The sequence below is a fragment of the Salmo salar genome, chromosome ssa17, assembly GCF_905237065.1.
Source record: "Salmo salar chromosome ssa17, Ssal_v3.1, whole genome shotgun sequence".
Taxonomy (NCBI): Eukaryota; Metazoa; Chordata; class Actinopteri; order Salmoniformes; family Salmonidae; genus Salmo; species Salmo salar.
The window spans coordinates 61,384,015-61,405,210 of record NC_059458.1 but is presented as its reverse complement, the minus strand read 5'-3'; the positions used below and the strand labels follow the sequence as shown (position 1 = coordinate 61,405,210).

The window sequence follows — 21,196 nt, the reverse complement described above, 5'->3', positions numbered from 1 at the left end:
TAATTGACAAATGTTATAGAGGGAAAATATTGTTATGAGAGTTTTATTAAAATATGCACCTTTTGGAGGACCCCAGGGGCCCCCAGTGAGCCCACTTTTGATGGCTATGAATGGACATCTCATTTCAAACTCCTTCCACGGAGTGCCTAGTGTCTGCAGGTTTTTGGTTTTTCCTTTCAGTTAAGACCTAGACAACTAGGTGAGGGGAGTTCCTTACTAATTAGTGACCTTAATGCATCGCTAAAGTACAAGGGTGGAGCGAAAACACCCAGACACTCAGACCTCCGTGTGTAAACATCATCGGCAATATCCCGATATGGGGTATCCCTTTAAGAAAGAAGTGGCTGCAGAAGAGAGTCTGGCTGCAGGCTAGACTAAAGTGTGTTTCTTGAATATAATTATTTAATTGGCTCCCTGGATCTCGTAGGCGTCTCTTTCTAGCAATGAACCATTTGGAGATCTTTCTCCCCAATAAGAAACGCCTACGAAACTCGGGAAGCCAATAAGATAATTCTAAGCAAGGAACGCCTTTTTTATCCAGGCTGCAATCAAACCCTCTGCAACAAGGGGGCTGGGCTCAAAACTGGGAATTCACGTCATTTCGCCGTTTACACATCCAAATCAATGAGCAGCACCACAGAGATGTCTGCCTTTTAGTCCTGTCTTCCAGGAAGAGAATTAACCAACGCGTCGCCGAAATGTAGAGCACAGCACCAACAGAAAACAAAGAACTTTCACGCGTTTATGATAAACATGGTTATATAATGGATCGATAACAAACCTTAAACGTATTTATTACGTGGCCCTGTAACCCTCCCCAAGTCAGGGAGTCGGGTGTGGGTGTTTTTTTTCTGGTTTATTTCAAAGAGGAGAACGGAAAAGGAAAGTGGGAAGAGGAGAACTTCCTGAATTTAGCAAGACATGTCAGAATCCTCATCGCAGATCATAACCAAGGTATTTGTTTATTTTATAAAGCAGAATCAAGTTCAAGGACCCCGGGGTGAGATGCGCTTGACGCAGTCGTGTTGTTGACAACTGCATCGTGTGTGTTGGTAATCATCTGTTGCTGAGGGGAAGGTTTCGCCGCTCTGTTGTAGACTACAGCAGCGCCTGGTAAATCCATCCATGCTGCGCTACAAGTTTACCGACTTCGCAGCACACCTGAGATAAACGTTTTTCGTCACGACGTTCGTTTTCATAGGCTATTGGTGCTTTCAAGACAACTTAGAACTCGGCAAGAAAAACGAGGTCAAATCATGACGCCTCAAGATCACTGACGTGAAAGTCGTTGCTATAGAAAGATGCCCGCGTTTCCGACTTGGAATTCCGAGTTGGATGACCATTGAAACGATTTTTCCCAGTCGGAGCTCGTTTTTTTTCTGTGTTGCCAGTTGTCATGAACGCACTGAAGCCAGAAGTCGGAGATTTCAGAGTTCCCAGTTGTTATTACCGCGCCATATGGCTTGTTTGAAAACCACCAGAAATGTGACTATCCTTATGGATCATATTAGCCTACAATTAATGTTATTGGTTGAAACTATTCATGGGAATATAAATGTATCTGTCACAATTATATAGCATACACACAGGTAATTCATTTTATATACAATACTTTTTGTATATGTAAACCTGAAATTTGTAGGCCTAAAATATGTAAAACAGTTGCAGTGCATAAATGCATGGTGGTTATCATGTTATTACATTACAGTAACGGTCTAAAGATGCCTCTTAAAATTTCGGGTGACAAGGAAACTATTTGGGATTGTTGGGATGCACCCTAGGAGAGTAGGCCTAAATATATTTTGGAATGATATTGTTTTGCAGAGTTATTGTAGGCTATATGTATGCCTCTAAACACACAAACTCACTCTCTTGCCCCCTCTCGGACCCATCTTTACCTGAACCCCTTTTTGACCGTACACAACCTTGTCAAATCTGGGCTGTACACATGCAAAATCTTCTAAAAGTAAGACTTGATATAGTGTATTATTGTTGCTATAGGCTACCAAAATACATTAAGTATTCTTGAAAAGTAGGGTGGTCTGTATAATAAAATGAGATTAGAAGCTCATTGCTACATATGCCACAGTGTGTTCCTAGTACAGTAGGCTAATAGGAACTAGCCATTTTAGATTGACTGGTTAAATTAATCACCAATCCATGTTATAAGATGCTGCTGTTGGCAAACGGAGAGCCTATAAACATCACATTCAGCAGCACTGTTGCTGTCCATAGAAGGTGCAGAGTAGAAAGAGGCAAATGAATGATGTTAGAATACCATTGTCAGGTCGACAGGTTACATTTGGTATAAGTAAATGTGCACAAATACCAGTAAGTTCAACCTCCTGTTTAGTGACTGGCTGCATTGACCATGCAAACACACCAGCATCTTTCTCCAAATAAGTCAAATACGATTTTATGAATAAAAAGATTGGCTATGTGTGGGTACCTTATCACTTAGATAAAGAATGTGTAAATGGTGTTATAGTTTCTCGGTGTGGTGATTTTCAGGCTGTTTGGGTTTAACGATGGTTTTCGGGGAGGTTTGTAACTAAGGCATGCTTTGTGTCTCTGTGTATCTATTCATAGCAGGAGAGGCGCTCATTCAGTCCTTCCTCCGTGAGCCCCCTGCCAAACTCCACTTCCTCCCCCGTCCATGCTCCCACGGCCAGGCCAACCAGCCGAATGGAGGACGAGCCTGCCAGGCTGCCCGTGCACCTGCGTGAGTCACTCACACAAACATGCAGACGCACACACACGCACACACAACTCATGACACGCACACAGAGAATACATGACAGTCTATAATAAACAAACAAATCTCTTTGTCTTTTCAGCCTGCATTTTCCTTAACCCATAAATATTTGTTTTGAGAGCATTTGACCTCAGAAAATGGCAGATTGAATGCCATGATTTACTATAGCTACTTGCATGTCACGTCATCACTCCAACTGGCATCACTCTCCCCATGTGGACAGACATACCTACTCATGTATCCCTCCTCTGAGGTTCTGAAGCAGACCCAGGGTCAAGGACCAACACAAGACGTCTTTACTGGACCATAGCAGAGTCACTGTACTGGAACACTACACAGTGGAATTCAACACAGCAGGACAGTGACACCCAACACAACTCAGTACACGGCAGCACCGCAGTGTTCAGTACAATAACACCTCAGGGTACTGAAGAACAGCACACAACACAACGTAGCTCAGTACAAGAGAATAGAGAACAGCACAGAATAATAGCCCAGTGTAATAGAGGAGTATAACATGTAAAGAGTTTAGGAGAAGAAAGGAAGTAGGAGATGGGTTGGGCTGGGGAGAGTCTAGAAATAGGAGAGAGAGTGAGGCATTACAGGACAGGACGGACAAGAAGGAAAGCAGGGAGAAGGCTGTAAATATGAGGCAAGATGAAGAGAAGATTTGTATTGAGAGGGCAGATGCGTATATTGATTTACTGTGCTACTTTACATTATTCTGCACTGTTGAGGAAGAGCAGCAAGTAAGAATTTCACTGTACCATTTACACCCGCTGTATCCTGTACACGTGACGAATTAACTTCGATTTGAGGTGTTTATTGACCTGACATGGTTGGAAAAGTGAGAGCATTGGTGGAAACCATGTTTTTGTTTTACCTATTCTTAAGACCAGTAAAATCCCCAAGGGCCTCAAAAAAAGAGAGGAATGAAGGGAAGGAAGAGGGACAAGGAGAGGAGGGAACATGACAACCGTGTACTGTCTGGTGGAGCTGACTGCAGGTCTCAACCGGCCACTGCCTGAGCCAATAAAACAACAGGCGGGGTTGGATCACGGCCAGGATATAGACTGGGTGTTTATAGAGTTGTAGAGTCACTGGGCCTGCTCTGTGTGAAAAACTATTCATGTTTAACCAGGTACCTTTTAACATGTATGACTTTCAGGGCTTAGAAGACTAGTGAGATTCGTATTTGTATTTCTTCAGTGAGTTTGGATAGAAATCTTCCCACTGGGCACAGCCGTCAATTAAATGTCTATTCCACATTGGGTCAACGCAATTTCATTGAAATGACGTGGAAACAGTGTTAATTCTACCAGTTTGTGCCCAATGATTTGTCGTGGGAACTTTTGAGGGTAATTGACCTAAATATTGGCGGTTTGTTGGTGTGTTTGGCAAAGATATGGTACAGTACTCATAAATTAGACCAGTATAATAACACACTTTGTGGTAAGCTCAATATCTGAAAGAAATGACCTGTAGTGTCTATGCACGTGGACCATACAGAGGAAATTCCCCATTTCAACTTCCCCTTCTGTATTGCCATAGAAAAAGGAAGAACGTTTAACATGTCTGTTTTGGTCTGAGGTTGTCTGTTAGGGCCGTTTATCTGGGCGTGGTGAATGTGGTCTGCTGGACTGTGGGCTTTGATTCAACTTTTTGTTTGAATCTTTAGATTAGGCAAGATTTCCCTCCATTCTACGTGTTGACTCTGTCTTTAACTCTGTGAAATATATAAATGACCCTTCACCTGTAGGCCTACAGTACCCATACCTCTTATTGGAACCTTCTTTGGCTCAAAGCCATCGCTCTTCCTGAAAGAAAGAATGAAAGAGGGGGGAAAAAAAGACGGAGAGGAAATTGCAGTGTGGGCAGAAATCCGCCTTCTCCATTTCCTGAGGAGGAAGTGGATTAGATCAGGGTGAGAGTTGCAGCCTTCTCCTCACTCTCAAAGAAGGCTACTCTTCTTTTTAACCCTTTTAGCCAGGAGCATTAGAAACCACCCCACTCTGATTGGGAGAGTGGCTGGGTGAATGTTCTTGAAGTGGTGAAGTTAGGGTTACATTTCTCCATCACATTGGTGGATTTTCACATTAATCCTCCAATTTCCTGTCTGTTAGCTGTCTCATTGTTGAACTATAGAACATGCACATGAAAAGAAAATAAGCACAGCTTTAAAACACTTAATTCTACTGTTTGGTTGCACTAGATGTCAGCACTTGAGTGAAGTGGATGACTTTTCAACCCTCAATTCCATTACATTAATCGTGTTTACTTAATTGTCTTGCAATGTGTCAGCCTCAAGGTCACCCGTCTAGCAGACACTAAGAAGCGTAGCAGTGTCATTCAGGCTCACTGCAATAAGGGATTCACGCTATTTACTGACGTCACGACAAGTCGGGTGGGCGCTGATGGGGATGTAACATTGAGACACCTGTGACAAGTTCAAAGAATATGGAGTGAGTGTCTATGGGAATTTGTCTGGAGAGTACAGTTTACATTAAACATGGAAGCTTATTGAACATGAGAAATCTCTTGCTGGGAGACAGAGAAAGAAGCCTCCTCTTGGATACTTGGCTTGCTGCTGTTTTTCTTTGTAAACCTTTCTCAATAGATTGTGTTTGCTTTGCTCACAGATGGGTTTCTACTGTGTGTGTGTGTGGGTGGGTGGGTGGGTGGGTGGCTGAGAGTGTGTGTGTGTGTGTGTGTGAGACTTTGTGCACTGGCATGTTGGAGTTGGTGTGTGCTTGTGTATTAATCGATCTCTCTGTGTCCACATGTCACTCTGTGAGTAATTGTACTGTGTGTGTGCCTGCATACTAGTTTGTGGAGTCTTTCTGTATGTGTAAAGATGTTTGCGTGCATATCAACGGTACAGCACACACAGAAGGGTATTTGAGTGTCTTGTGTGTGTGCAGTGATTGGATATGTGTGTGTGTGACTGTGTGTACGCCATTGCCTTTCAGAGGGGAAATTTCCTGCCCCTGGAAGCCGTTCTCATCCTCAGGAATTTCCTGAGTGGGCAGACGGCGCTTCCTGAATAAATGTTGTTGTTTTTCCCCCCCTCATTCCCTTTTCTCCCTCTGAAAGGGAAACTGTTCTCACATGCCAACAGCCAAGTGGAGAGCAGCCCCCTTCTCTTCCTGTTTGAAACACTCGACATGCCATCATGGAAGGAAGGGGGTTTAAAAGGAAAGTGGGGGGTATAGTTCCCCACCCCAAACCAGGCAGGGAGAAAACTGAGCCCACCAGACAGATTGATGCTTAAAAGACATCGCTATGTTGCTAATGCTACCCATTTTGCCTTTAAAGGGCGACTGCAGTTCCTTTGGCTTTGTTTTGAAGATTGCCCAATAAGAAATGCTAGAGACCATAACTGAAGCCAAACCAGAGTTGTCTTGGGGGTGTGGTTTGATGTGGGTGTGTTATGTTTGTATATAGACCCTTTCCAGTACACGACACACTGACAGATGCACGTGGCTCTTGGCTGCAGTAAGAAAGCCATCGCCATCTGTACCCATTCAACATAGCCTAGATTTAGATTTTATTACTTCTAAACAAAATAACTTTTTTGGGTTCTCATACACTTACAATTATGTTATGATTATAGCTTGAACAGTCAATAAGATTATATTTGGTTGTGATCTTTGCAAAATAACTGTTTTTGATGTCGCAGTTGTTAGCTAGAATGCTAATGCTCATTGACATAGTCTGTAGCAAAAGCTAGCCAAAGAGTAATTTTACTGGTTGAAGTTTTTTTAAAGTAAAATGCAGTTGATTTGCGATGATGACACAAACATTCATACGAGCCTTAAAATCCCATTGTAATCCAAAAGTAGTGTGAAATGCTATCAAAAGCAAGATGTAAATAGAGGCTTTTTTTTGCTGGCGTTCAATAAGAACTTCCCCGTGTTCTGCCACCAACTTGTGCGTATCGCTCTCGTGAGGCAATGTTTGCAAACACAGAAATGGGTCTATTGTACCTTGGCAGGTGTTTGTCCCTCCTGAGTCACTGTTGCAACAACAACCCCTTCCTCAAAATATTAATTCATTTAGACGGTTTTGCAGAGGAGGTCTTAGTCGCGCAATTTTGCATCTAGCTAAGGTATTTGGTGCAGTAATTCTTAAGTAAAAACATTTGCATGAAAAACTAGTCCGTGCACTGCATACAGTCTATCGAGCCAGGAAAGTCTGGCTCCGCGCTCAGGACTGATTTCTGAGAACAATATCTTTACAATATTATCTGTAAGCTGTCAAACTATTTTAAATAAAACATAAGCAACACACTGTTTATCAGTGTACAAAATCACTTGCTAGCTAGCAAAGTTCCAACTCTGTTTGTCAATTAAGCTAGCAAGTAGAAGCTAGCAGGCACATTGAGCAGCCAGGCCACAATCAGTTTATCAAGTCAGTGGCGAGTTGTGTGCTTCGGTGCTGTTTTTAAATTTTATTTTTTAAACTTTCTCACCATTTATTACCAGAATGTCAGTCTGTCTGGCAGTGTTTAATATGGAATCATGTTACAAAACAGGTCGCGGGGGATACATGATGCTTGGGAATGGGTTTTTGAATATTGAGAAGTGCTCTCTGATCGTCTCATTTTGCCCCAAAAAAGTGTCCGACTCGAGTGATTGACACTATCAAACATGGTCAAGGGTTATTTCAACATAACGTTGGCGAATCAGTTGTGTTATATAAACAAGTCTGAGGTGCTGTGTAATGGGCAGATCTGTTTCACTGTCTGCAGGTTCTGGCTGCTATGATTGGATAGAGCGCGTGCAGCTTCTTCTCTCGTGTTAGTGGGCATGATCGTAATCCATACCCAACCCCCCAGTAAGTCTCGACAAACTCATTTACAGAACTCCGTTTTGGATGAGACTGACTTCATGACCAAAATGATCCTATTTACACGTTGTAGATAATTTTGACACTACAATTGATGTTTCGAACTCATATCGATGCAACATATAACCAACTTCTCTGGTTTTAAACGGCCTAAGGGGCAGTTGACATTTTTAAGTGAAGGGCCTACTGCAGATGTCATTAGCATAGATGACATGCTAATTTCCATGACATTGTGGTTTAGTACAGAATAATTCTGGATGGAACAATGAGGTCAAACTGAGAACAGCTATTCACTTGAACATCTCAACCTCTAGCTGGGCTGATGTATGTTCCTAATACATCTGCATAATTTCGTATGCAACATGTCATATATATATATATATATATATATATATATATATATATATACCTTGAATCCTGTAAGGGTCTGTTAACGTGAAACATTGCATTTATTCTAAGTTCTTGGTTGGTATTCTATGGCTCAAAGCTCTCATTTGTTAACCAGTGTCCTCAATAAGATTTTAAAAAGTAGTCCGTTGAACCATTTTAAGAGCATAGCTAGCTCTGTTTTGTCTGTTTCAACAATGACCTCTATCTAGCATGTACACGTTCTGTGGTCTGTTTGCCCAAAGAGGAAGAAAGCATGGTAGTTGGTAGGTGTGCATTTAAGATTCACAAGTGTAGCTTTTTAGGTACAGCATTAGTACAGTACTACTCGTTCCTACATTTTCTAAAAGAGGGTTGGTTGGCCTTCTCTTATAAAAACGCATAAGTAGAATCAGTGAAGGCAGGAACTTGTTAAAAACAAACTACAGTACATGAGCCAGCTTGCCCCCAATGCACAACATACTGTCAAACAAGTTGCGCTACTTCCTGCCCATAAACCGAGCGTTTGATTGGTAATCTGTTTTATGCTTGTTTTGACTGGATGGAGTCCAATCCGGCTGGATTTGGAACACACAGTTTCCGATGAGGTAAAGTGTGTAGTTTGCATATTGACCTGGAGCGAGAGAAAGGAGGGGGGATAAAGTGAAGGACAGAAACGGGAAGAGTGAGAGAAGAGGGTGTGAGTAAGGGAAATGTGTAAGGTGTTACACCCTCATGTCTGACTCAAAAGGCTTCCTCTTCTCCCTCCTACCCTGCATGAAGAAAAGCTATTTTCAATCAAGAATGGAAGACAATATCCGCCTCTTCATTCAAGAAGGAAAGCAAACATTTGCAGCAAAGGTGAATGACTATAGAGAGCATTGATTCAGGAAACATACTTTTGACCTAAGTCAAAAGCATTTGCCAGCTTCTATAGCAGTTACAGTACATTCAAAAAAATATGTTATTATTCATTCCAGGTAAAACTGTACACACACACATTACTTGTCTGACCTTTTAGAGGTCTACAGAATGGACACATATTTCCCCTGTATGTTCTCTTTTGCTGAGAGAGTAGTTAAAGAGGTTGTGGAGGGTAACAACGAAACAAGATACCAGTGATCTCATCCCTTCTCTCCTTCATTCATCCCATGCGCTTCCGAGTTTCCCCGGCAACAGTGTGCATCAGTGTGTGTGTGTGTGTGTGTGTGTGCGCGCGTGTGCGTGCGGGGGCCTGCAAATCCACAGAGTGAAAATGATGTGTCATCAGAGAGGATTAGTAGCCCACGGTTTAGTCAAGGGCCTTTCGGGTGGATCCGCCGGTCGTGTTCGAGAGTGTTTCATCTCATACACAAACAGACTGCACACCAGAAACCCGAGATGGTGTCCAACAAAGACACGGATGGTGAAACGAGAGCGGGGGCTGAAATTGATTTGGTCATGAACACTGAAACAGTAAATCTGCAGGTTCTTACACAACTGAAATGTGAAAAGGATTGGGCGAAAGGGGAAACTTCTCTGACTCTGTGAGGGACAGAGTAAGATGTGGGGCTAATCAAAGAGCCACTGTCACTCTTTCCTCCTGATCTTTTTCTGGGTGCCTCAGCTTCTCTTTCTTCTCTCTCTTTCTCACCATGTGTTTGTCTGCTGAGTCTTAATATCCGTTTCTCTTCCTGTTGGTCTTCTTTTTTCTACCACTTCTCCGTTATTGTTTCTGGTTCCCATCACTCTCTATCTCCTCTCCCCTCCCCTGCTCTATCCTTTTCTCTCTCTGCTCTCTCCATTGCTGCTGAATGTTGATAAACCTCACAGCGTCGCTCCCTAACCTTACCGTAGGAAGTTTCCTGTGCTGAAATGGAGCCCATGCTGGATCGCTTCCTGCCCAAGCGTGTTTGACCCCCCCCTCCCCCTCTGCTGGGCCCTGTGCAGATGGCTGGGTCCGGCAGGCCGGATCTCAGTGGAGTTTTGGCAGCGTTGTGCCTTCCCTCTCTTTCTCCTCTCTCTCTCTCCAGCCCTGGAGAGAACATACCACGGCAGTGACCTCACAACCAGGGCCTCCCTGCACGCCGTACGCATCACTAAGGTTATGTGATTAAGGGGTCACCCGTAGGCGACACAGCTGGTGGATGCTGAGCATATGGTAATTAGATCTGTTCTCTTGTTAGGTGCTACCTTACTGATGGTGTTTGTTCATGGTAGTCAATTGCATTGTTCGGTTGTTCAATCTAGAGCTGGCATTAGAATGAAAGGATATGAAAACATATTTCATTGGGACATTCTAAAATCCCTACAAACAATGGGCTGTAGTCCTCATGTTATTCTTGAACACCGGTATCCAACTGTTGTATGATTTACACCTTTTTACTCATAAAAGGGCTCTTTACTTGTCATATGTGACCCCTCAGGGGCCAATTGGCCCTGATTGAAAATCCAGCTCAGCTAGATAACCAGATGCATGGCCCCTGTGACAATCTGTAGTAGTTTTCACAGACTCTGGTTCTGGCTTGACTGTTTGTGGAGACTATCTAAGTAGACCCTGTGTAGTGATGGAATAGGCTGCATAAAACATTCCATTACACATCAAGTTGTTCACTGGCTATATAAACTCAGCAAAAAAAGAAATGGCCTCTCGCTGTCAACTGCTTTTATTTTCAGCACACTTAACAAATGTAAATATTTGTATGAACAAAACAAGACTCAACAACTGAGACATAAATTGAACAAGTTCCACAGACATGTGACTAACAAATGGAATAATGTGTCCCTGAACAAAGGGGGGGTCAAATCAAAAGTAACAGTCTGTATCTGGTGTGGCCACCAGCTGCATTAAGTACTGCAGTGCATCTCCTCATGGACTGCACCAGATTTGCCAGTTCTTGCTGTAAGATGTTACCCCACTCTTCCACCAAGGCACCTGCAAGTTCCCGGACATTTCTGAGGGGAATGGCCTTAGCCCTCAGCCTCCGATCCAACAGGTTCCAGACGAGCTCAATGGGATGGTGCGTTCCTGGTGTAACCCGGGCAGTTGTTGTTGCCATTTTGTACCTGTCCGGCAGGTGTGATGTTCAGATGTACCGATCCTGTGCAGGTGTTGTTACACGTGGTCTGCCACTGCGAGGACGATCAGCTGTCCGTCCTATCTCCCTGTAGCACTGTCTTAGGCGTCTCACAGTACGGACATTGCAATGTATTGCCCTGGCCACATCTGCAGTCCTCATGCCTCCTTGCAGAATGCCTAAGGCATGTTCACGCAGATGAGCAGGGACCCTGGGCATCTTTCTTTTGGTGTTTTTCAGAGTCAGTAGAAAGGCCTCTTTAGTGTCCTAAGTTTTCATAACTGTGACCTTAATTACCTACCGTCTGTAAGCTGTTAGTGTCTTAACGACCGTTCCACAGGTGCATGTTCATTAATTGTTTATGGTTCATTGAACAAGCATGGGAAATGGTTTAAATCCTTTACAATGAAGATCTGTGAAGTTATTTGGATTTTTACGAATTATTTTTGAAAGACAGGGTCCTGAAAAAGGGATGTTTATTTTTTTGCTGAGTTTAGTTATGTCCATACACTATATTCTAGATAAACTTTCCCTTCACAAGCCCTGCCAATCTCTCTAATCTATCTCAATATAGAAGGGAAGAGAGAAATGGGAAACTGGCAGTCTGAGACGTTTCTTTTTGTATTGATTGTTCCCTGTATAAAACGTTCTTTGTTTGACGGGCGGGGAAGCGATCTCTCTGAAACCGTGCACGGGTTCCGATTACTCCTGTGACAGTGACATTGCGCGCGCTGCCGGCCAAAGATAACATCTGTCCCATTCCAAGAGGAAGTGTTTGAGGCCTGGCGATAAGTGAGACGTAGAAACTGCTGCTCTTTGTCTGGTGTAGGCGTGATGGATGCTGCTCTGGTGGTTTGCTGTGTGTGGGGTGAAGCACAACGATACTGTAAATCTGTTCACAGGTTACAGGTTAGAGCCTAGTATGAATGTAAATATAGGCCACCCAGTACCCAATGACGTCATCTCGATCATGGCTCTCCAACGCTGTTCCTGGGGAGAGACTCTCCTGCTACAGATGCCAGAGAAAACAGTTCCTGACAAACAACAATTACTTTTCTGTCAATGATTTATGTGCTAAACATCTCGTACTCTCAATTGCAAAATGATGAGCAAGACTGGGAATACAATACAACTTGACTCATATGCCGTATAAACCCGTGATAAGGCTTTCTAGCTGATATGAATTACATGCTGTTTACTTTCTAGACATCTACTGCTCTCTGATTCCCGCGGTCACACACGCCATTGTTTTCCCTTTGAATACTATTGTATTGTTCATGTGTGGGTTTAACGAAAAATGTAATGTGATTTTTATGACATCAATTTCCTGAAAGAATTATAGAATGCAACTGAAGGTTTGATTTAACCACATTGTTATTGCTTAGGTTACAAGGAACAAGGTTATCATTTTCTAAGTTATGTTCCCAGACACACATTCATGGTGAGCGTTGATTTCTGGGCTATTGCTCATTGCAGTCAGTCACTAATGCGTTTGGGCGATCCATCAGTGCAGATGTTTTGCTCTCGTAAGTTCCCACGGCAGTGAAAGAAATATTTCAGAGCCTGAAGGGTGAAAAACGTCAGAGCTGTTTCCTCTGGTATTCCTCAGTGTGTCCTTGCCATTTATGCACTATGCATTAGATTAGTCTAATACACATGTAGTTATACACTATGTTTTAGACTGACTGAGAGAAAGCCACAGGCTTTCCTTTGCAAACTAAATCTACCAAGGTTAACTCAAATATTGACAAACGTGAAGCAAATATGAAATGAACTCGCTGTATGTGAGCATGCATGACTGAAGTTTCAGCTTTCTTGTTCGACACCTCCATTCCTGCACTCTGCTTATCTCACCTCATACACTCCCCCCCTTCTCCCCCCCCCCCCCCCTCCGCTAATCTTTGAATCAATCCCTCTTACTTTGATCTCCTTCCCTCATTTCCCTTTTTACTGGCACCTCTGTCTCTTTCCTCCCTCTCTCCCTTTGCTCCTTCCTTTACTTCCCCTTGGTCTCCCTCCTCCCCAACACTTTACTCTCTCTCTTCTACCACTCATCTCTCCCTCCTATCCCCCCTCGCTCCCTCCACCCCCAGGCCTGCAGCCGGTGTTCTGGAGCAGGGAGGACGTGGGCCAGTGGTTGCGCTGGGCCGAGAGGGAGTTTGCCCTGCGGCCCAACACCAGCGGCAGCTTCCAGATGAACGGCAAGGCCCTGCTCCTCCTCACCAAGGAGGACTTCCGCTTCCGGTCGTCCCACTCCGGTACGCCCACCTCCCACGGCCCTTATTAATTCAAACGGTTGCTATGTTATTAGAACACATTTTTCTAACAACATGCTCATGTTTAACAATAATTAATACTGAAGGGGGAATGACTTTGGAGAAATGGCACACTGACCTAAGATAATGGCCATGTGTTTAGGGCATACACTGAATGTCTTTTATAGACCTTTAGCCTATATTTGTAAAATATGTCGATAGATCTGCTCAGCTGGAAGAAAGCAAGATGAAGAGCAATATCAGGGGATTTAGCAGCTGCCTTAGTGGAGTTGCTGTCTGTCTTTATTGTTGGGGGGAGGAAGTAGGAGACTGGTTGGGTAAACGGCCGATCAGGAAGTGCAAACCGACCTTAACCGTCACCTGCTAACACCAGGAATTTCCCCTGCAGTGCCGTGTTAAACAGCAGGGCCAGAAAGTGAGAACTGAAAGGGGTTTATGTGTGCAAGTGTGTGTGCCTGTGGCGTCTTCACTTCCTTTATGAGAACCATTTCCTTGATGTTCTGACGGGAAGCCTCTCAAATTGAAGTGAAAAAACTCCCTCCATTCTATTGATTCTCTTTGAGGGAAATACTCTCTCAGAGCCCTTCATATACAGGTAGTGAGTTAAATCTTTCAGGGTGGCCTAATAATGCAATTTTTACACATTGAGCATAAACGGTGTTATGCTAATGACATCTCTGTTGTAGAAGATACTACACTTTTTTTCTTATCGTCTGACACAATCAACCTAGCCTTAACACAGGAATCTAGGAGTGAGTCACATGGTTGGTTTATGACTAGACTTACCATTAGGATTCTGTCACGTCCATGACCACCTCAAGTAGGCTGCTTTGTAGGAGAACGGACGAGGTACGGAAGTTGCTAGGCAATAATATCAAGTCTTGAAACGGTCTTGGCAAGTCTTGGCAGGCTGATTCATTAGCAACACTATGACTCTTGTCTTGATCTGTTGGCATCATTTACCATCTGTTTGGTCCACACATGTTCTAAAACGTTTTTTTTTTATCCTTTTGATTACATTGATTGACAGCTGCTGCCATGTCTATGGGGTGCACCATTGGAGGGGCTCATACGGTTATGTCTGACCTCTAACCACTGACCTGTGTATTCTGCAGGGGACGTCCTGTACGAGCTGCTGCAGCACATCCTGAAGCAAAGGAAGCCGCACGTCTCCTACCCCTCCGCCTACTTCCCCAGCAACTCCTTCCACCCTCTGCCAGAGGGAGCTCTCCAGCACCACAAACTGGAAGGTCAGTGATGTTCATTAGGGCACACTGTAGCAAAGGGCTTTGTAACAGCAAATTAAAGTCTGTGTTCAGACAAGTTCATGTTGTACATTGCGTTTCACTCTCCCTACTGAACACCAGCCTGATGGTGTTCTTGAGATCAGCCAGTCCACTTGGAAAGCATTTCTCAGACCAATATGAAATCAACTTATTAGCCTATGGGGGGGAAAAACAACAACATTTGAGGCCCACCATGGAGTGGAATATTGAACGCATCACCATTGCGTCACTTTCATGACAATATTATTTTGTTATTCATCAAACTTGTCTGCCAGAAGGATTTTGCAATTCTGTTCTTGCCTAGGGGAATTTGTCATGTGTAATTCCCCCTGAAGAACCCAACTGATCTGACTTCTGTGTCACAGGAGTTACTCAACAATCTTAGACGGTGGCTTCAATTCAAGTATTTAATTACACATGATTAGCGAAAATCAGTTGGTCTCTTAAATACAAGTAAAACTAAATGCATGCTCTTCAACCGATCGCTACCTGCCCGCCCGTCCAGCATCACTACTCTGGACGGTTCTGACTTAGAATATGTGGACAACTACAAATACCTAGGTTTCTGGTTAGACTGTAAACTCTCCTTCCAGACTCACATCAAACATCTCCAATCCAAAGTTAAATCTAGAATTGGCTTCCTATTTCGCATCAAAGCATCCTTCACTCATGCTGCCAAACATACCCTCGTAAAACTGACCATCCTACCGATCCTCGACTTCGGCAATGTCATTTACAAAATAGCCTCCAATACCCTACTCAATAAACGGGATGCAGTCTATCACAGTGCCATCCGTTTTGTCACCAAAGCCCCATATACTACCCACCACTGCGACCTGTACGCTCTTGTTGGCTGGCCCTCGCTTCATGCTCGTCGCCAAACCCACTGGCTCCAGGTCATCTACAAGACCCTGCTAGGTAAAGTCCCCCCTTATCTCAGCTCACTGGTCACCATAGCAACGCCCACCTGTAGCACTCGCTCCAGCAGGTATATCTCTCTGGTCACCCCCAAAGCCAATTCCTCCTTTGGCCGTCTCTCCTTCCAGTTCTCTGCTGCCAATGACTGGAACGAACTACAAAAATCTCTGAAACTGGAAACACTTATCTCCCTCACTAGCTTTAAGCACCAGCTGTCAGAGCAGCTCACAGATCACTGCACCTGTACATAGCCCATCTATAATTTAGCCCAAACAACTACCTCTTCCCCTACTGTATTTATTTATTTATTTATTTTTCTCCTTTGCACCCCATTATTTCTATTTCTACTTTGCACTTTCTTCCACTACAAATCTACCATTCCAGTGTTTTACTTGCTATATTGTATTTACTTTGCCACCATGGCCTTTTTGCCTTTACCTCCCTTATCTCACCTCATTTGCTCACATTGTATATAGACTTATTGTTCTACTGTATTATTGACTGTATGTTTGTTTTACTCCATGTGTAACTCTGTGTTGTTGTATGTGTCGAACTGCTTTGCTTTATCTTGGCCAGGTCACAGTTGTAAATGAGAACTTGTTCTCAACTTGCCTACCTTTTTTTTTTTTTTTTATGTAGCAATACAATTACGAGAAAGCATCTCAAGTATGCTTTAAGTGAATCTGACACAAGTAACAAGTGGTTCAATGGTCTACTGTAGAGAGAGGTGTTTAAGTCTCTGTTTACTATCCACCTGAAAAGAGGAGGGACTTCACCTTCTTCGTGCTACACTTTGGACTCCTTTCCCTGGCATGGATAGAAGGAAATAGGAGCGAGGGGAGGAGAGGTGTGGGGTTGAGGTGTTGACAGTGAAACCTGCTCCACAAGGAAATGCTTCTATATTTAAACAACCTTTGGTCTAGGAGTTGATTATCTACAGTTCCTCATCTCTACATGTTTTATAGGGGAAGTGATTGGGTTAGACGATTAAGATGCTCAGGACTTCCTTGTTGTTCAGTATGCTAGTTTTGGTATGCAGAAGCAAAGATATTTCTTTCTTGCTTAGAGGCAAAGAATACTAGCTATTCACATGTAAACACTGTAAGTAAATGGGTACTCTACATGTTGTAATGTCCTATCCAGTAGAGGACAGTTCAAATTCATCACTAATAATCTACCACCCATATACATTGAGACATGATGAAGTTTGTAAATGTCTGTAGTGACATCTACTGGACATAATGTAAATATGTTTTGAAACATATCCTAGGGGCGGCAGGTAGCCTAGTGGTTAGAGCATTGGGCCAGTAACCGAAAGGTTGCTGGATCGAATCCCCGAGCTGACAAAGTAAAAATCTGTCATTCTGAGCAAGGCAGTTAACCCGAAGACGTGGATGTCGATTTAAGGCAGCCCCCGCACCTGTCTGATTCAGAGGGGTTGGGTTAAATGAAGAAGATACATTTCAGTTGAAGGCATTCAGCTGTACAACTGACTAGGTATCCCCCTTTCCCCTTCATTGCAGAAACGGTACGGCGGACACCACGCAGTACAGAGCTCCAGCACCCACCCACCATTGAGCTCCGACACCGCTCCCGCTCACCACACCACCCCGCTCCACGCCTCTCCCCCCTGGACCCCAACTACCCACGCCCTGGTGCCGAGGACCACCTCCAGACGTCGTCCCAGCTGCCCGACAGCAACCACCACCTGCCCGAGGACTTGTACACTCTGTCAGTGTCCCCAGTCGCCCCTAACGGCCGCTGCGCCACACCCCGCGAGGCCCCCTGCCCAGGCAGCCCCGGGTGCCAGGACGCTGCCCCCCCTCGTGTTATCCAGCTCATGCCCAGTGCCATCATGCACCCCCTGCTGCTCAGCCCAGGGCGAGGAGGTGGCGCTGGAGAATTCAGGCATGGCCGTGGGGGGCCACCACTTCAGGCCCCCCATGAAAACGGGCGTGAGGGGAAGGGCCACATCCAGCTGGCACTGGCCCACCACCAGCAGCACACTCTGCATCAGCAGGAGGAGGCGCTCTACAGGAACCACCACGTCATCGTGCCCGTCTCGCCACCAGAGGAGCAGGCAATGCCCATTGGACGGATAGCAGGTAACTAACACTCCTAACTACTCAGGGTTCATCTTAGAGGGTGTGGCTAGAAAACAGTTGAAGTTAACAGGTACTGTCTGAAATGTGTCACACCTCTAACGTGTTTGTGTTCCCAGACTGCAGGCTGCTGTGGGACTACGTCTACCAGCTCCTCTCAGACAGCCGGTACGAGAACTACATCCGCTGGGAGGACACAGAGACCAAAGTCTTCCGCATCATGGACCCCAACGGCCTGGCTCGCCTGTGGGGGAACCACAAGGTAACGAACTACACCCCCCAGTGTTTGATTGGAAAAGGCATTTTCCTGCAGTGCCGGTTTTCTTAAAGTTCTGTGTTGACATTATATCTTGTTCCATTGGTTGTAACAGAACAGGACCAATATGACGTACGAGAAGATGTCACGAGCACTGAGACACTACTACAAACTGAACATTATCAGGAAAGAGCCAGGACAGAGACTCTTATTCAGGTATGGTAGGGTTTAGTTAAAAACCCAATAATTATTTGAAGTAAAAAAAAAATATATATATATATATAATCACACACCTTCACACACTTGTCCAGTTTGAGTTAATGATTAACCACTGTGTGTATGTGTGGTTCAGGTTCATGAAAACCCCAGATGAGATTATGAGTGGACAGACTGACAGGCTGGAGCACATAGAGTCGGACACAGATGATCAAATCTACATCAAAGAGGAGTGCTGAGGCCTCTGGGAAATGGAGTCCACTAAAGTGATGAACTACTACAGCCGCTGATGCCTTTCGGAAAGCAGCTCGAACAATCGTTTCAAACCGAGAGCGCCCGGACATTCACTCTATCCAAAACTCAGATGAACTTGACGGTGACGTCTCTCTGCCTTTTTAAAACTATATAAGGTTTTCTTTCCAGACAAATCTTATCAGTTTTCTGTCTTAATTCAAGGAGTTCAAAGGACCTGGTGAAAAGTATATCTCATAAGACATTCCTTTTCCCTGAACTGCCACAGCAAATCAATCATTTCATGCTTGTCATGTCATATTGTTGATTTTTCTTCCCCACGTGTGCATTAAGTATAAGAAAATGTTGCAATTTGTGCAAATAATGGGAGGTGGTGTGTAGCTGGAACATTTTCACCACAGAATAAATATTTTTGAATAATTTGTATGGCTGACCTTTTTAAAATGCATCTGACCTTATTGCCTGAAGCATAAGTCTAGCAATCATTCCTGAAACGATTGAATGAAGTGATATGTAGGCGAAATGTATGGTGCCTTTTTTTCCTTTTTTTTTAACATAACTGCCAACATCAAGTTTGGAACTTATTCTGAAACAATCCACATGGTGGCAATGCTGCACCACTTTTGACTGTAAACCAACATAGTTCACTGCACTGTAGTCCAAGTCCAGCTCTATTGAACTTCACAAGGAATTAAAAGTCCAATGCAGCCTTTATCTCAATGTCAAATAATTTCCAGGTAACAATTAAGTACCTCACTGCGATTTTTGTTTTCAATTAAAATGGTCAAAAAGAAACAAAAATTGCAACGTAGCAAAGAGCAATTTCTCATTGTCATCATGTTCATAATTTCACAATATTATTCCAACCTTATAGTGTGGGAAAATATATACAACACAAGAAATTCACGTTTTTGACTGCACTGCGCCTTTAAGAGGTTTTAATTAAAGTCTGTGTGTGATCCAACCACACCTGTTTTCACATAAGACAATTAAAAGGTATACAAATTACTTATGCAAAACTGGGTTCCCTAAGGCTCACATCTGCCAAAGTTAAATTAAATCTTGCACATTACTAAACCAATGCAAATACTACCCCTAAGCTATAATGTCATGTCTCTTACAACTTTCAAAAATCATATTTAACTATATCATGATGCAATTCAATGTCATGTATCGAAATTCCCATTGATCGTATTTGCGCAAAACTGAGCAGACATTTTTGTGTAGTCTCTTGATATGATTAACCAATGCAGGCTTATTAGTGTGTTTACGCCAGTGGCGATGGATAGTGTTAGTGGCCTTGTGCCACTATGATGGGTTATTCACGAGTCTGTGATGAGCGCAGCGGTCGGTAGGTGTTTGTATGATGATAAATTAGTGCGCACCGCGTGCGTGTAGTCAGTCTCTGATGGAACTCAGTGGAATACAGACTGGTGCCGCAACTGAGGCAGAAGTCGGGACAATTTCACTTCAATTTTGAGTTTATTGCATTTTTTTTTATTAGGTTATATTTTATTTTCTCTCACTTCAAGGGTGATCACACTCCGTTAAGACTAGGGGAAACAATTATGACAGTGTATTCACACATTGGACAATAAATAGCCTGACAATCAGAAAGCATAATAGGACGAGAAAGCACCCGAATAATTTTCTGTGCTCTATCAATCTACAGTCGAGTATTTGTTCCAAGAAAACGAGCAGTGTTTCATTTGTGTGCGCGTGGATTTAATTTTCGGATATCTATCACTGTGTCAAGCAATATTGGACCCGTCCTACACAAATCTAGGCTGTGCTGATGTTGCCCGCGGACAGACGCACCGCTGGATTGTAGCAGTGCTGATGGATTAAAGGGCAACCTTAACCTTTGGAGGGCGCGAAGGGAGCGGGGCAGCAGGTATGAAAAGCATGATTTTAGCATACTTGGTCAATTTTGTGCGCCCTATAATGATAGCTACTGACACTTTCTTTCAATAAAAAAGTGTGCGCAGTCAAGCACCATTTTATTTTTATTGCGTGCTACAAGAGAATTGGTCTACAAGGAGCTCACCTACTAGGCACACGCCATTTCAACGTCTAGTTTTGATTTACATTTGATTGAGTTGTCAACTAACGTGAATTCAACGTGAAATAATCAATGTAAAAATGTCATTGGATTTAGGTTCAAAGTTGGGTGAAAAAAAAGAGGACCTTTCCATAGTTAATTACTTTTTGCAAATCCAATCAGTTTTCCACCTTGATTCAACGTCATCACATTAGTTATTGTTGAAATGATGTGGAAACAACGTTGATTCAACCACTTTTTGCCCTTGTGGGCGTTCTCAAGAAGTGCTTAACTTGAATCTCATCAATATCCAATCAACTCTGAAATAATTAGCGCGATAATGTCTGGGTTCGTTTTAGTCTTGATGTTGATTAAACTAGCTCACAGCATGAGTTTAATTACCAGTCAATCGCCCTCATCTCGAGAAAGTGCACCTCGAGTGATGTGTGGACCTGCATTTATTAGGCTATGCCAACTGCATCCGCTCATTATTTATTTTCTCTCATCAAAAGTTTAACCACTGAAATTTCTGGCATCGTTGTAACTATTTAGATTATCTTTACAATTAGAAATCAGACATCCCTTAATCCTTCTGTCCCTGAAATATGGTTCAACTGTCAAGTTAGTAGTCTATTTGGTCTTGGGGCCGTTAATAGGGGAAACCCATATATGGTGATTCTCCATCCACTCATTTTATACACAGACATCTATTGGTCTGCCGACAGTGCAACCATTGTTTATTCAGTGGGCTGCCATACAAGACAGAGCTGCCTCTTCAACATTGGTCCACTGTCAACGTCCAATACTAAATAGGCTTGTAAATT

General features: G+C 43.5%; 2 protein-coding genes across 4 annotated transcripts in view; both read left to right on the top strand.

Moving 5' to 3' along the window:
- Positions 1-607: 607 nt before the first annotated feature.
- LOC106576260 (transcription factor ETV6) lies at positions 608-18,753 on the top strand. 3 transcript variants are annotated; one of them, XM_014153338.2, is made up of 8 exons: positions 608-954; positions 2,593-2,722; positions 13,119-13,283; positions 14,417-14,551; positions 17,029-17,610; positions 17,727-17,869; positions 17,979-18,079; positions 18,216-18,753. In XM_014153338.2, the coding sequence occupies exons 1-8, from the start codon at positions 922-924 to the stop codon at positions 18,316-18,318; spliced, it is 1,392 nt and encodes a 463-aa protein (XP_014008813.1). In that variant the 5' UTR covers positions 608-921; the 3' UTR covers positions 18,319-18,753. The 3 variants fall into 3 exon arrangements, with proteins under 3 accessions (XP_014008813.1, XP_014008812.1, XP_014008815.1); XM_014153337.2 differs by having other exon boundaries at positions 2,590-2,722; XM_014153340.2 differs by lacking the exon at positions 608-954 and adding an exon at positions 1,215-1,589 and having other exon boundaries at positions 2,590-2,722.
- Positions 18,754-19,597: 844 nt separating this feature from the next.
- Positions 19,598-21,196, top strand: part of LOC106576259 (chemokine-like protein TAFA-2) — a 50,540-nt gene continuing 48,941 nt past the window's right edge. Inside the window, exon 1 of the mRNA XM_014153336.2 lies at positions 19,598-20,225. The gene's annotated coding sequence lies outside the window, so the exon portion shown is untranslated. The remainder of the gene's footprint in view (positions 20,226-21,196) is intronic.